This window comes from Urocitellus parryii, chromosome 12 (genome assembly GCF_045843805.1).
Source record: "Urocitellus parryii isolate mUroPar1 chromosome 12, mUroPar1.hap1, whole genome shotgun sequence".
NCBI classification, from domain to species: Eukaryota; Metazoa; Chordata; class Mammalia; order Rodentia; family Sciuridae; genus Urocitellus; species Urocitellus parryii.
Genome location: NC_135542.1, coordinates 36924274 through 36938917, shown reverse-complemented (window position 1 = coordinate 36938917; position 14644 = coordinate 36924274). Strand labels below are relative to the sequence as shown.

The window sequence follows — 14644 nt, the reverse complement described above, 5'->3', positions numbered from 1 at the left end:
AGAATGGAAACCTGGGGGTCACGATGCTGGACACTTAGTGATGGGTTCAGCTTTATCATGTGAGCACATCAGTTAATGTTGAGTCCATTTCTTCATGTCTTCCCCACTTTAGGGAGTATCTGAAGAGCAAGGAATTTTGTAAAATATTTGAAAAAATATCAAGAACTATAAACATGTGAGTGTAGTAGTAAATCAAACCCAACAATAATACAGGCTTATATCACCTCACTTTATTTGTGTGGAATTTACTCTTATAAGATCTTGCTTTCCTTTTGAGCTATAGACATTATCAGAAGTTGTTGACAGTGGCAAATATTATTTTAAAATTTCTCATCATTTTAATATATTTTGTGTAAATTCCATAGGCATATAGTTGACAAAGTCAAATAGCAGTAATTACTTATAAATCCCTCAAGTTGCGTTTGGAAGTTCTTTGTGCCTCCATGGGCTATGCATACTCTTAGAGTCCAAAGTAGGATAGTCAGGTAGCCAGTTGCTCTTTGGTTGGTTCCTCCCAGTTGTCTTTATCTACATTAGTTAATGTAGGACAAAGTAATAGTTGATTTTAAAAAATAGTTGATTTTAAACGAAGTTATCTCACGTGGCAGCTTGGGTGTCGCAGTCTGTGGATATCATGGTGCCCCCAAGGAGTTTCTCACATTCCCTTGATCAAAATTAATTGCATAGTTTCACTCGGCTCCAAGAGGCTGAGAGATGCATCTTGAGCTGGACTTGCCTGTGCCTAAGTGCCATTTCCTCTGCTCTGTGGAGGAGGGTAACTCCCAGGCAACATTGGCCAGTCCCTCCTGATGTCTGTGGGCCTTTGCTCTGGGGCTGTTTGGTTTCTAGAGTAAGAGATCTCCCAATCTTCTGTGCATCACAGACTTGACTGGTGGTCATGGAGGGGGGCAGGAGCAGGGGCAGAGGGTATCCCTTGGGGGGTGGACTTTTTCCGGGCTCTCCACGTTCATTCTAGCATCTTACCTAGCCTACTCCAGACCTGTCTCTAAGCCTGGGTATTTCCAGCCTCCTGCTAGAAAGATGGAGGGGTATCTGCCTCTCTAAGTTAAGGCATCTTCTCTGTGTAAATCAGGTGTATATGGGGGTGGTATACACACACCACATACTCCCACCTTACGAAGCAGGTGGCTAGATAAACCTGGCTAAAACTGCCTTTCCACAAGCTCTTCTCCCAGGTTTTCAAAGATACCTGATGCCTGCACTGATTGGTTCTCACTGCTATCTATGCCTCTTGGAAGTTGAGATCACATCTATGGTACTTTAATTTTCTTTCCTTCCTTCTTTTCCTCCCTCCCTCCCTCCCTCCCTCCCTCCCTCCCTCCCTCCCTCCCTCCCTTCCTTCCTTCCTTCCTTCCTTCCCCTAGACATAGTGTAATGGCCACAGTATTTTATACCTCATTTTTAGGCTAATATATAGGGTCATTTATCTCATCTGACTTCATTTTCAATTTTTAGTTTTTCTCTATTTTTTAAAATGCCTTTATTCAAATGTATAGGTAAGCTATTTGGAGACTGTGTAAAGAAAGAGTAGCCTTGCTGAGTGTGATGGTACATACCTGGAATCCCAGCTTTTTGGGAGACTGAGGCAGGAGGATTTTTTGTTAAGAGGCCAGGAAAACTTATCAAGATCCTGTCTCAAAAAGATAAAAGAGTTGGGATGTAGATTAGTGGTAGAGTGCTTGCCTAATGTGGGAGCTTAGGTTTATTTCCCAGTACAAAAAGGTGCAGCAAGAAGTCCTTGATCAGTGAGATCCTGTCCCTAAATAAAATACAAAATAGGGTTGGGGATGTGACTCAGTGGCCGAGTACCTCTGAGTTCAATCCCTGGTACCCCCCCCCCTCCGAAAAAAAGTCCTTGAGCCCTCAATACCACGAAGGAGCAACTAAGAATAAAATGAATAGTTTTTTTAAGAACTGCAAAGAATTTAACATATGCTTTTTTGGGAGGGGCAGTGGGGGTGTACCTGGGATAGAACTCGGGAGCACTAAACCACTGAGTCACATCCCCATTCCTATTTTGTATTTTATTTAGAGACAGGACCTCACTGAATTGCTTAGCACCTCGCTTTTGCTGGGGCTGGCTTTCAACTTGAAATCCTTCTGCCTCAGCCTCCCAAGCCACTGGGGTTATAGGTATGTGCTACTGTGCTCAACTAGCGTATATTTTAACTCTTGCCTTTGAGTTACTCTTTTGGCATTGTTACAAAAAATATTAAAACATAGATGTTCTTTTATAAATTACTTGATTTGAATTTTACTTGGCTATTTATAGTACAGAGCACTCTAAATCTAGGTATTCTGTTATACATTTCTTTATTTGGATATATCTTTTTCTTTTTTCCACTTGTGTCTTTTCCTTCATGACCTGAATCATCTCTTTTATACTGAATGAGTTTGAAATATTCTGGTCTTCTAAAAATACAGAAGTAGTATGAGTTTTAAATCCACAGAACACCAAGAGGTCTGGGGTATAGTTCATTGGTAGAACACTTGCCTAGCAAGTTCTGAGCCCTGGGTCTTCTCCCTAATACTGCAAAAAGAAAAAAAATTTTATTTCACCATTAAAGAAATGTATTTATTGTCTATTATATAAATAATGTTCATGAAATGCCTAGAACCTGGAAAGTATATGAAGCACAATAAAATATGCATATGTGTAAATACACATAAAAATATAAATATACATACACACATAGATGTTTATATATCTATATAAAAAAGACACAAGTGGAAAAAAGATAAGGAATATATATATATATATCCAGATAAAGGAATGTATAACAGAATACCTGGATTTAGAGTGCTCTGTACTTTAAATAGCCAAATAAAATTCAAGTTAAGTAATTTATAAAAGAACATGTTTATTTTAATACTTTTTATAACAATGCCATGCCAAAAAAAAAAAAAATGACTCAAAAGCAAGAGTCAAAGGACTTAACAGCATACCACAGGGACACAGCCACATCAATGTTTGTAGCAGTACAATTCACAATAGCTAAACTGTGGAACCAACCTAGATGCTCCTCAGTAGATGAATGGATTAAAAATGTGGCATATATACACAATGGAATATTACTCAGCAGTAAAAGAAAATAAAATCATGGCATTTGCAGGTAAATGGATAGCGTTGGAGAAAATAATGCTAAGTGAAGTTAGCCAATCCCCCCGCCCAAAAAAATAATGAATGTTTTCTCTGATATAAGGTGACTGACCCATAATTGGGTAGGGAGGGGGAACATGGGCAGAGGGGTGGGAGGGTAAGGGTGGGTTCAGGGGGTTAGCAATGATGATGGTGGACTGTGATAGACATCATTATCTAAAGTACATGTATGAAGACATGAACTGGTGTGAACACACTTTTAAATATACAAACAGATATGAAAAATTGTGTAATAAGAATTGTAACGCATTCTACTGTCATTTAAAAAATAAAAAATAATCAATAATAAAAAAAAGATACAGTTCCTTCTGCCAAATGTCCCTGTGCTAAGTAGGAAAAGAAGCACAGCCCAAAACAAAAAGGACAAACAAGCAAGAGTCAAAGCGTGTGTGTCTGTCTGTTTGTTTGTCTATTTATGATTGTGTACACATACACACACACATTTTAAAAACAGAGGAGAGGGCTGAGGTTGTGGCTCAGCAGTAGAGCACTCGCCTAGCATGTTCGAGGCCCTGGGTTTGAACCTCAGCACCACATAAAAACAAACAAAATAAAGGTATTGTGTACAACTAAAAAGTAAATATTAAAAAAAAAAAAAACAGAAGAGAATTGGGGAGATAAACCTGGAGGTGTCAACCTCCATGTCCCCCATCCCCCCATCTCCCGTCACAGATGCAGCTAGGTCTGTACCTTGGGCAACCTGCCTCCCAGGAAATTTGCAAGTGTTTCTTAGTGTGGAAATGAATTTAGTAATTTGTGATTCCAAATAACATACATTAATATCAATTTTAACTTTTACATAAAAATCTACCAAACGTTATAGTGTTAATATTTTTTGGTATCCATTTGCATTCACATCTTTAGCCTTCTGCATGCTTTTAGATTTTTTTATTCCCTGAAAGTTCTGAAAACACAAACTGGGGTTCTGGTCTGAGTTGTGGTTTCGTTCCTGCTGCCTCCTATGGGACAATGGGTCACCTGAGACCCTGAGTGCTGTGCAACTCCTGCCTTGGGCTGGTGCTGGTGGAGGATGGCGAATCAGTGATAACATGTAAGAGCTCTTCAGGGGGTTTGGATGCAGGTGGTGACTCTGCCTCACACCTTGCAGGAAGCCGTGGTTCAGAAACTCCTGGTGTGTGGGCTCTCCTTGCTCGTTCACTTGACCATCTCCAACATGTTGCCTGTGGAGTACAACATTGACGAGCGCTTTCAAGCCACAGCTTCATGGCCAACCAAGATTACCTATCTGTACATGTCTCTACTGGCTGCCAGACCTAAATACTATTTTGCGTGGACCTTAGGTAAGTAACATGTAAATAGACTTCTCTGTTTCTGTGTTATAGTGTATCTTATAGCTAATCATGAGAGTGTCTTCATTGTTTTGTTTTTTTGTGATGGGGCTTCTATGTGTTGCCCAAACTGGCTTTACATTCTTAAACTCAAGCTGCCCCTGCCTCAGCCTTCCCAGGAACTGGGCCTACAGGCACACCAACCATACCTGGCGCAAGAGTACCCTCTTGAGGATATATAATCAAAGACCAATTCGAAAAATGGGAGTTGTCTGGGTAGAAGACACAAGCCCCACCATTTACATACGGGGATATCCTAAAAACCAGATCAAGCCCATTCTATTATAAGGTAATAACTAGTAGATCATTGAAGTGACAGATATTTATTAAGTGCCGATTGAATGCTAGATTCTGTATTAGCTAGAATATATATATACTCTCTCCCCTCAAAATCTGAGTATATTAAGCTTCCATTAAGATTAAGTAGATTGTTAAACATGATAAGGACTTTATCCGCAAAGTGAACAAAATTATATTGGTACACTGAAAAGAGGTTGTTGGTTATGCCCAACAGGTAAAGCAGGTATTAGGGAAAAGATAACCCTCAATTGTGGTTTTTACGATTGAATGTGACTTTAGCATGTGGAAAATGGCTAGTTTTTTAAAAATACTTTTTATTTGATGTACCTTTATTTATTTATTTACTTACTTATGTATGGTGCTGAGGATTGAACCCAGTACCTCACGCCTGCTAGGCAAGTGCTCTGCCACTGTGTCACAACCTCAGCCCTAAAAAATGGCTAGTTTTACATGCATGAGCCAAGAATTGTGGATTACCTAATCTTTGACAGGTGTAGCTGGGGCCACACAGGAAGGAGGAAAGTGGGATTGAGAAACAGTGCTTTCCCAAGATCCTGCCACCCTGCTGAAAGGAGCCTTAGCAGACCTCCGAGGCTGACAGCTGAGGCCAGCTCCTGTCCTGGTAAAGAGACAGAGATACATGTCCCAGGACAAATCAAAACCTCTTGGATATGTGTCATCTTGTGCTTGGACCCACTGGTTACGGACCCTCTGTTCTCAACACTGTGTCCATCTGCCTTGTGTTTGGTACTTGGTGGCTGAATGAACACTTGAAGAAGCATGTCAGTCACCTGATGCTGGGAGCAGGCTGAGCACTGGCATTTACTACATGCTTTGTTTAGTGGTGAACAAACACTTCTGAAGATGTTTTTTTACACCTGTGATACCACTTAAATTCTATCTATAAACTGGGTATAGTAGTGGAGCAGTCCTGTAATCCCAGCAGCTCAAGAGACTGAGGCAGGAAGACCACAAGTTCAGGCCAACATCAGCAATTTAGTGAGACCCTGTTTCAGAATAAAGAGGACTGGGATTGTAGCCCAGTGGTAGAGCACCCCTGAGTTCGATCCCCAGTACCACCAAAATAAATAAATAAATATTCTGTCTTTAAATTGAGACTGAATTTTCTCCATACCCACCCAGCATTTGTAGGATTTCATTAAGAAATGCATAAGAATGCCAGACATGATGGCACAGGCCTGTAATCCCAGCACTGTGGGAGGCCAAGACAGGAGGGTCGAAAGTTCAAGGCCCATGTGGGCAATCTGGTAAGACCATCTCCAGATACAGAAACAAAAAGGGCTGGGAATGTAGCACCACTGAAAGTGTTTGCCCAGCACACGGGCCCTTGGGTTCCATTCCCAGTATCACACATGAAAGAGAAAAAGAGATTCATTACTAATTATTTCTTTGCTGATTGTGACAATTAGAAGAAACCTTGAAATGAAAAATTAGAAGATTAGAAGATTCTATACCCCCACCCCAATATTTGGTTTGATAAGCCAGGAAAAGATTATTTTCTTTTTTCCCAGTTCCTCTTTGAGGAAATAATTTGATCAGAACAATTTGAAGTGGAGCTACATTCAAAGAATTTTTGCCGTGAGCTTATAAGGCTATTTATTCATTCAACAAATGCTTTAACTTTGTAGTGTGCTATACTATTATAGGTACTAGTGATGGTTAACATCTGCAATCTAATTTGCAGTTTGGGATCAGGCAAGGAGCAGAGTGAGGCTTATTTCAGCATCTGAGTGGGCCCATCCCCTCTCCTCCCAAGCCTTTTTTTTTTTTTTTTAATTGTCCATTTGGTTCTTAAATTGGAGTTCTGTGATATCTGGAGGTCCAAGGTATTTGCAGGAATCCAAGATTTCCAGTGTCATCCTTTAATATAGTTTTTGCATTTTGATCATAATTTTTAAAAGAAGAATGGATCATGTGGGTAATTACTTTGGTGGGTTCTTGTAAATAAATGTTTTTAAATTTAGTTTCTTTGATACTAAATGGCTACCTCAACAGTAATGTTTAATTTTTCATTTCAAGGTTTCTCAAAATGGAATCAGGCTTCTAGATTTCCCACCTGCCCTCTTCTCACCCCTTCAAATAGATCATATCTTGGAATTTGAACAGTTTTTTGCTTTTAACTCAATAAGGCATAGCCCTGACTTGGTCTGTATAGGGACAGGTCAAAGTTGAGTTGATGCCAGTGGTTGGCTCTTTGGAGTCATGGGTCGCTCACCTCACCTCACCCTGAGGAACCTCGGGCCACCTGAGGTGCAGGCCAGGCTCTTGTTGGGGGCTGGGTAAAGGGAGGCCTCACTTGCCGTTTGGTCTCTGAGCCAGTCCCCTTGGGAGAGGAGCCGTTGGTGAGGAGTTACTTACAGATGGCAGCAGGCCAGAAAAGATGGCAAAAGTGAGCAAGTTAAGAAACCAGAGGTGGCAGCCTCCATGGAGCAGGGCCTCAGCGCAGACGTGCTGCCGTGCTGGTTGTGAGTGTTGCCCTTTCAGTAGGCTTACCTGAAAGGCTCCTGTTTATTGGACCAAAGGCAGCTAAGCTCTTTAACCCTGACAAAGGGATCAGTCTAGCTCATGTGTTCTTTTTTCCTCCAAAGTGTAAATTTTGAAAATCCTGTTTGATATACTAAAACACTAATATGGAATGAAAACAACTTAAGGATGGGGTGCATATCTATAGTCTTCTGTTGGTTTTTGGTGGATTTCAGCTTACTCTTGGTTGTAGCAGAAACAGCATAAGTTATAAAGTTTTCCAATTGATTGGGAAAGGGCTTATTTGAGGGAGAATTCAAGCAGATATATAAATCAAAGATAACTAATTGAGCATTGTGGTGAAAAGGATTAAAAAACAGATTTTGGAGACGTAGAGTGGATTCTAATGAACTAAGAAAGAAGAAAATTGAAATGAAAACATGCCTCATCTATATATTCTTCTTTATAGTATAGTCAAATATGTGTCTAAAAGGAACATGGTGATCTCACAGTGGAGCATCTCCTAGCAGTTTGGTGCTGAATGCTTTTCGCTGTGTTCCAGGAAGCATTCTAGAGTTTCAAAGTTATTTTCTACACACTGTATGTACCTTTAGCCTGTTGGTGCCAGCAGGTCTTAAATTGCACCTGCCCTTTACTCATGCTTAATGTGTTATATTTCATTGATTATTTAAATTGCCTTTATTGGGGTAGTTATTTTCAATGTGTGTGATAATGTTTCTAACCTTCCTTAAAATTAGAATACATCTATTTATACTGTTTAATAATAAGAGATACATAAAGCACAACACACATCTGGGAGGATATAGATTGCTACAAAAGTTCTTAATACTTTTTTTTTTTACTTTGCTACAGCTGATGCTATTAACAATGCTGCAGGCTTTGGTTTCAGAGGATATGACAGAAATGGAGCAGCTCATTGGGACTTGATTTCCAATTTGAGAATTCAGCAAATAGAGGTGAGTAAATCATGAAGAAGTTATCATTCTGTCACTCTACCCGTATTTATTGATGACCAGCCCTGTGCCAAGGAACCAAGGAATAAGATGGGTACCAGAGGGCCCTCCAGCAGTGTCATCAGGTTTCTGATCAGAGAGGGCTAGGCATATAGTGTTCTTCAGACTGGGGCTTAGCTTAGTGCGGGTGTCTGAGGGACAGATGTCTTAAGCAGGAGACTGCCAGGTACTCTAGGTAAGAGGAGCAGCCTGAGAGGATGAGAGGTTTAGGCAGTTGTGAGGGCTCCTTGTGCTCAAGGTGTGCAAGGCCAGGCATGCCCAGCACGGTCTTAGAGGCCATATGAGGGGTTTGAACTTTCTTGCAGGAGCAGTGGTGGAACACTGCGGGTATGTTACAGGGGCAGGTGAGTGAGCTGAAACCAGAGACATGTTCTAGAAGGATCCAGCATGTAGAACTTGTTGTCCTTACAGGCAGAGATCTGCTGGGAGGTATAGTATTAATCCTAGATGCTGGTGCCTTAAACTAGGAAACTCCCAGAGGGAATAGAAAGAAAGGAGTTCTCGGAGCGCTGTGTGTGAGACTCAACAGAACTTGGTAATGAATTGGAACCAGTAGAGAAACAAGGTACAGGTCAAGCATAGCTGCTTTAAGCAACCAGGGTTATGGTGATGCCTCTCACTGAGATAGGAAACAAAGATGCACAGGTTTGGAGAGAGAGAGATAGTGTGTGTAAATCTCAGACTCACTAAGTTGTCCAGCAGGCAGACAAATGGTCAATCAGCAGAGACACCTGAGCCCAGAATTGTAATTTGGGAACTCGAACTCATAGCCCTGGGGGAAGCTAAGAGCAAGGCCAGCAGAGACCACTGAGAGAAGAGAATGTGCATCTGAAAGAGTACATGAGGCCAGACAAGGAGGCCATCAGGAAAAGAAGCAGGGAGAGGAGGGAAAGCCAGGCAGATGCTTCACCAGCCTGTGAAAAGCTTTATTCCAAACAGGAGAAATTGCAAGACTGTAGGTAAAAGGTCAACAGGGAACTTTATGAAAATGGCCCAGGCTCGAGGCCCTGCAGTGAGGAGCTACAGGAAGCAGAGTGCTGGCCCCGGGGAAGTTTCCCACAGTAACTAAACCTGAGTGGGGCCTCTGGGTCTTTCTCAGTTTAGAGGGAATGTGGAATAGAGAGGAGTCAGTCAACTGTCAGATCCAGAAATTTCACAGGACATAGACATAAGACCTGTGGGGTTTTTCTATGCCGCTAATGTGTTTTTTAAAACACATTAGTGGCATAGAAAAAGTAGAGGGTGGAAGGGACTATTACAGATTAAAGGAGACTGTGGCCAACCGTACCACACAAATCAAAAAGGTATTAAATGATGCTAAATCTTTTGGGCAGGGCGTAGTGGGTGGTATATATCTGAAGTCTCACCTTCTTGGGGTGCTGAGGCAGGAAGATTGCTTGAACCCAGAAGTTTGAGACTGTCCTAAAAAAAGAAAAATAATTATTAATTTTGTTAGATCTAATAATGGTTTCTAAAACGTCCTTGTTGGGCATCAATTTTGCATTATTTCCACGTGAAATGCGATTGTAGTAATTGTTTTGAAATCTTCCTAATAATGTGAGGAATAAAACATGGAGAAGAGGAAGGGAAGATGGGTTCATGCGGAGCCAGGGACGCACGTGTGGTGGTGGTCCGGGCTTCAGTTTGTTGTCACCACCTGCAGAGCCTTCCCAGCACTTTGTTCCCTGGTCGTCCCCCTGCAGTGTTAGTGCTGTGGACATACTGTGTGTCTCTTGGTCCACTGTGTGTATGCACGTGGTTTATACAGGAAAGGACGGGATTTATGTACCCCACTAGGACAGTTTTCATCCTCTTGGGGGCGCTGTGTGGGATAACATCAAGAAAAGCATTCCTTTTTCCAAGGAGACTATGGACAGCTCTGCTAAGTGTCCTTGAGGTGTCAACTAAGATAAGGACAGATAAGTGTCCCATAGGTTGCTTTAGTGAGAACTGTGAGCCTGGAGGTCTAGAATGCCCCTGCTGTTCCAGGCTTGGCTTGCAGATATGCCTGTGGGGAAGGAGGCAGCTTGCTGGGGTTATGATGGGCAGGCAGGTTGAAAGGAAAAGAGACAAAGGCCTCAGGGATTTTGATAAGACAACAGAAAATAATGGACCATGGAGTCTAAAATGGTAGAAGAGGGCTGGTGATATAGCTCAGAGGTAGAGTGTTTTGCATGCACAAGACCCTTGGTTCAATCCCCAACACCACCCCAAATAAATGTTAATTAAAATAAAATAAAACACAGTCTTCCTCTCCCACTTCACCCAGACAGTGGCAGGGATTGGGAGAAAGGAAGATGATGAGGTAGATACTCCAGTCCTTGGTGTTGGACAAAGGTGTTCGTGTACTCAGCAGGACTTTCTTTGTAGTAATTTCATGACAAGCTTTGTAAATATTGACACACAGGAGAAAGAGAGTGCATTTATTCATTCCCCAAAATTAACTCCTTTTAAGAATGATGTATTACTATCTGCGAAAAATAGCATCAAGGAATGAGGAATCTTTTGCTATCATCATTATGCGGAAGTTTTAGTTTTAATTCTTCAGCATAATATTTATAGCTTCATTGTTTTGTTGGCCAAAGAAAAGTTTCCTTTGTTTTTCAGATGTCAACAAGTTTCAAGATGTTTCTTGATAATTGGAATATCCAGACAGCTCTTTGGCTCAAAAGGTATGTTTCTTCAAGAACGTTTTTAGATGTATTTTGGCATCTAGTACTTGAAGTTGAACTTCATCGAATTCATGTTCTTTTTTTTTTTTAATTAATTTTTTAGTATTCAGCAGACACAACATCTTTGTTTGTATGTGGTGCTGAGGATCGAACCCGGGCCGCACGCATGCCAGGCCAGCGTGCTACCGCTTGAGCCACATCCCCAGCCCAGAATTCATGTTCTTAATTAAATTCATGGTGTGTTAAGTGACATTGTGGCTTTGGCATTAACCTAGGAAAGACTGTTAGCACCCACCTGATCAGGACAGTTGGGCCTGAGTCACGGTTCTCTATCACCACCTCCTCAGCCAGTTTTCTGCTCCTCTGCCCGAGTCCTCAGTGCCTCTGCTGCCATCCCCAGAGATGTGGAGTGGTTTTTTTGGTTTTGGTTTTGGTTTGGGATTTTTGATGCTGGGGATTGAACCCATGGCCTGGGCCTGCGAGGCAAGCATTCTACCAACTGAGCTATATCCCAAGCCCAAGATGTGATTTTACAGAAACTCTGTACATATCCACTCTACATGTGCTGCAGGTTTTCTGGAACAGTTCCAGTTTGAATATTCCAGTCTGACAGATCTAGGCACAGGCCCAAAGATAGGCCAGTCCCCCCAGAGGTCTCAGTGCACAGCAGTGGACCAGGCACCTGCTGATCCCTGTGGGGGTTATTGTGAGAGAACAGGAGCAGCATGGCACGCAGGGAAACAAGGGGACATTTCTCAGAAGCCTGAGCCAGGATGTCAGTTAGGATGTGTGGCCCGGAAGGGGAGGGCACCAGCCCTGAGCAGAGCAGGGCCTGTCCAGTCTAGGATGACACCAGAACACCCAGGTTCTCTCTCCAGTGTCCACAGGCACCTGCTCAGTCTTGAATTTATTCTTAAAGTATTGTTCCTGTTCAGAGAGGGCTCAAAGTCGCCTGCCTTTGTAGTGTTTCTTTAAGACAATTGAATATCTTACCCCTTGAGATGCCTCGTTTTTACCATGCCTTCCCGATCCCAGCCAGGCCCCCAGCGGTGTCGGATTCTCTGAACTCATCTGTTGTGTGATGTTATTGTTGTTATTTATATATTTATACTTATGTATTTAATTCTAAATTTGATACCTTAGTAAAAGCTCATTTCCATCTGAATTATATACCCTGTTAAAGGAGAATTTCAGACTAAGCATAGCCTATTTAATTTACTAGAAAGAATCATGTTCAATTGAAAGTTTTGAGTGTTTTTAACGAAAGCAATAAAATCTCTCATGGCTGGGATCCTACTCCTTGACCCCAAGCTCAAGGCCAACCTGAGCAGCTCAGTGAGACCCTGTCTCAAAGTAAAAAAGCAAAAACAAACGAAAAAGGGCTGGGACATAGCTCAGAGGTAGATCACATGGCGGAAAGAAGCCTTGGGTTCAGTCCCCAGTGCCATCAAAAAAGGGGAGGAGGGGAGACAAAGAAAAAAAATATGTAGAATAAAACCTCTAACTTTAATATTAATTATAAATTTCTGGTAAATTTTAGAGACTCCCAAATAGTAGAAATGATAATTTAGTGGTTGTGGGAAAATAGGAATTGAATTTGTTTCTAAATTTGATACTTAATAACCGTAACATCCCTGAGATTCCAGACCAAGTTATTACCCAGGATAGATAGTATTTGTTCCTCTGGCTACTAAAATCCTGCCAGGTAATGGGAGAATGATCAGTGTAGGGTTGGTAAGCTCGGATCCACTCACTCCTCTTGGTTCTCTGTGTTTTTTGTGGTTTTTAGGGTGTGTTATGAACGGGCCTCCGTCAGTCCAACCATCCAGACTTTCTTTCTCTCTGCCATTTGGCATGGGGTATACCCAGGATACTATCTGACCTTTTTAACAGGGGTATTGATGACATTAGCAGCACGAGCTGTAAGTATCAAGAATTTTAATTATAATTCAGTGACCCTACTTCTTTAGCCTTGACTAGCACAGTCCTCTGCAGTGGAGCCCACATACGTAGCGAGTCTCCCTGCACACGGCCTTCCCTGCTTTACCTGAGAAGCACACAGGAGGCACTCACATATTATACTTATTTTTACAGAATTTTCTGAGGGAAAGAGAAAAATAGTTAAATAAAGATGATCAGAATGATAGGTTTGTTTCAGAAGTGCTTTCTGAAAGCCGAGACCTTTGAGTCACTTGAGGTGGAGAGCTGATTGTGGGTCAGCCTGAGGAGCGTGCTGGGCATGCCCAGCAGAGGGTCCACTTAGGAGCTTGGAGTCTCCTCTACAGCAGTTTGCCTTGTTGGATCCTAGAGCAGTGTTACGGAGACAGATCAGGTGACGTGTAGAGGAAAGGAGAAAGGTGAATTAGTGTTACGTCCTTGAGAGTCAGAGGAAAGCCATGTGACAAAACTGACCTTTGAACTAGCTGTGGTAGCACTCAGAGGTAAGGTGGCTTCATTTAACAAACAGCAAGTGTTGACTGTTAAGTTTTAAGGTAGCATGATGGTGTACGAGGGAAGTCAGGAAGCTAAAGGCTGTGCCTTTGATAGTTTGAAATCGGGTATCGAGTGTGGGTACGCTGTGAGTGGTTATATGCACATACCAATGCTTGTTTCCCGAGGCATGTATGATAGGCTCCATGTTTTTTTTTTAAGATGGTAAGTATCAGAGATGAAAGAAATATTTCTTCATTGAGATCCAAAGCATTTAGTCTGGGCTTTGAAAGATGAAAGGTAGAGCTGGGCATGGTGGCGGATACCTGTCATCCCAGCAACTCAGGAGGCTGAGGCAGGGAGATCACACGTCAGGGCCAAAAAAAAGGAAATTATTATTTCAATACTGAGTGAGATGTGGGGGAGATATGGGGGAGAAAATGTTATTCTAGGCATGGAATGACATTAACAAAACTGTGGTTAAAATGTCATGCTATATTTGGAGAACAATAACTAAATCTAATTGAAGAGGAGAATTGTATTCATAAACAGTGGATAATTCTGGATAGGTACAGAGGGGAGAGGAGGAGAGCAATAATGGGAGAACTTGAATATTAAACTGGGGAAGAGCCTAAGCCTGTTCCGTTTGCAATATTAGGTAGTTAAGGTAAGGTTTGCTTTTCATTGTCTTTCGGTTTTTTATTTTTAATTTTGCAGTGCTGGGTATTATACTTAATGCCTTGCAAATGCTTGGCAAGCACTCTGCCAGGGAGCCAGCTCCCCAGCTGGGTAAGGTTTGTAAGAATACTGATCACCATACGTGAAGAAATGGGTTTGTCATTAATGGGCAGAGTGGACTAGATAATAGGTATCCCGCTGGTGAGCTAGGCAAGAAGTCACAGGCATGATTTGGTTTTGGCCACTAAGAATGATGGTCTTTTCGTGGAAGAACCATTTCTCATGTGCCAGCTCCACTCTAAAGGAGTAAGACGGCATCTGGAGAACAGGGCTGTGCGTCCCATAAACATACTAGACGAGAAGAGTGAGAAACGCAGGAGAAGAGACAGCACCATGATTGGGTTGAAAAGGTTGAGATGTTTTCACTACCTTGAAAACTTTAAAAAGTCATCAAAATAGTGAAGATTAGAAAACAACAGTTTTTTGAGAGGCTCTTCCGGCTTCCATTTGTGAGTG

General features: G+C 41.9%; 1 protein-coding gene across 2 annotated transcripts in view; it reads left to right on the top strand.

Moving 5' to 3' along the window:
- Mboat2 (membrane bound glycerophospholipid O-acyltransferase 2) overlaps positions 1-14644 on the top strand; it is a 126541-nt gene that overhangs the window by 109467 nt on the left and 2430 nt on the right. For both annotated transcript variants that reach the window (XM_026401136.1, XM_026401063.2), the window contains 4 exons: positions 4290-4482; positions 8188-8291; positions 10956-11020; positions 12810-12942. In XM_026401136.1, coding sequence (XP_026256921.1) covers positions 4290-4482; positions 8188-8291; positions 10956-11020; positions 12810-12942 — 495 coding nt within the window. The remainder of the gene's footprint in view (positions 1-4289; positions 4483-8187; positions 8292-10955; positions 11021-12809; positions 12943-14644) is intronic.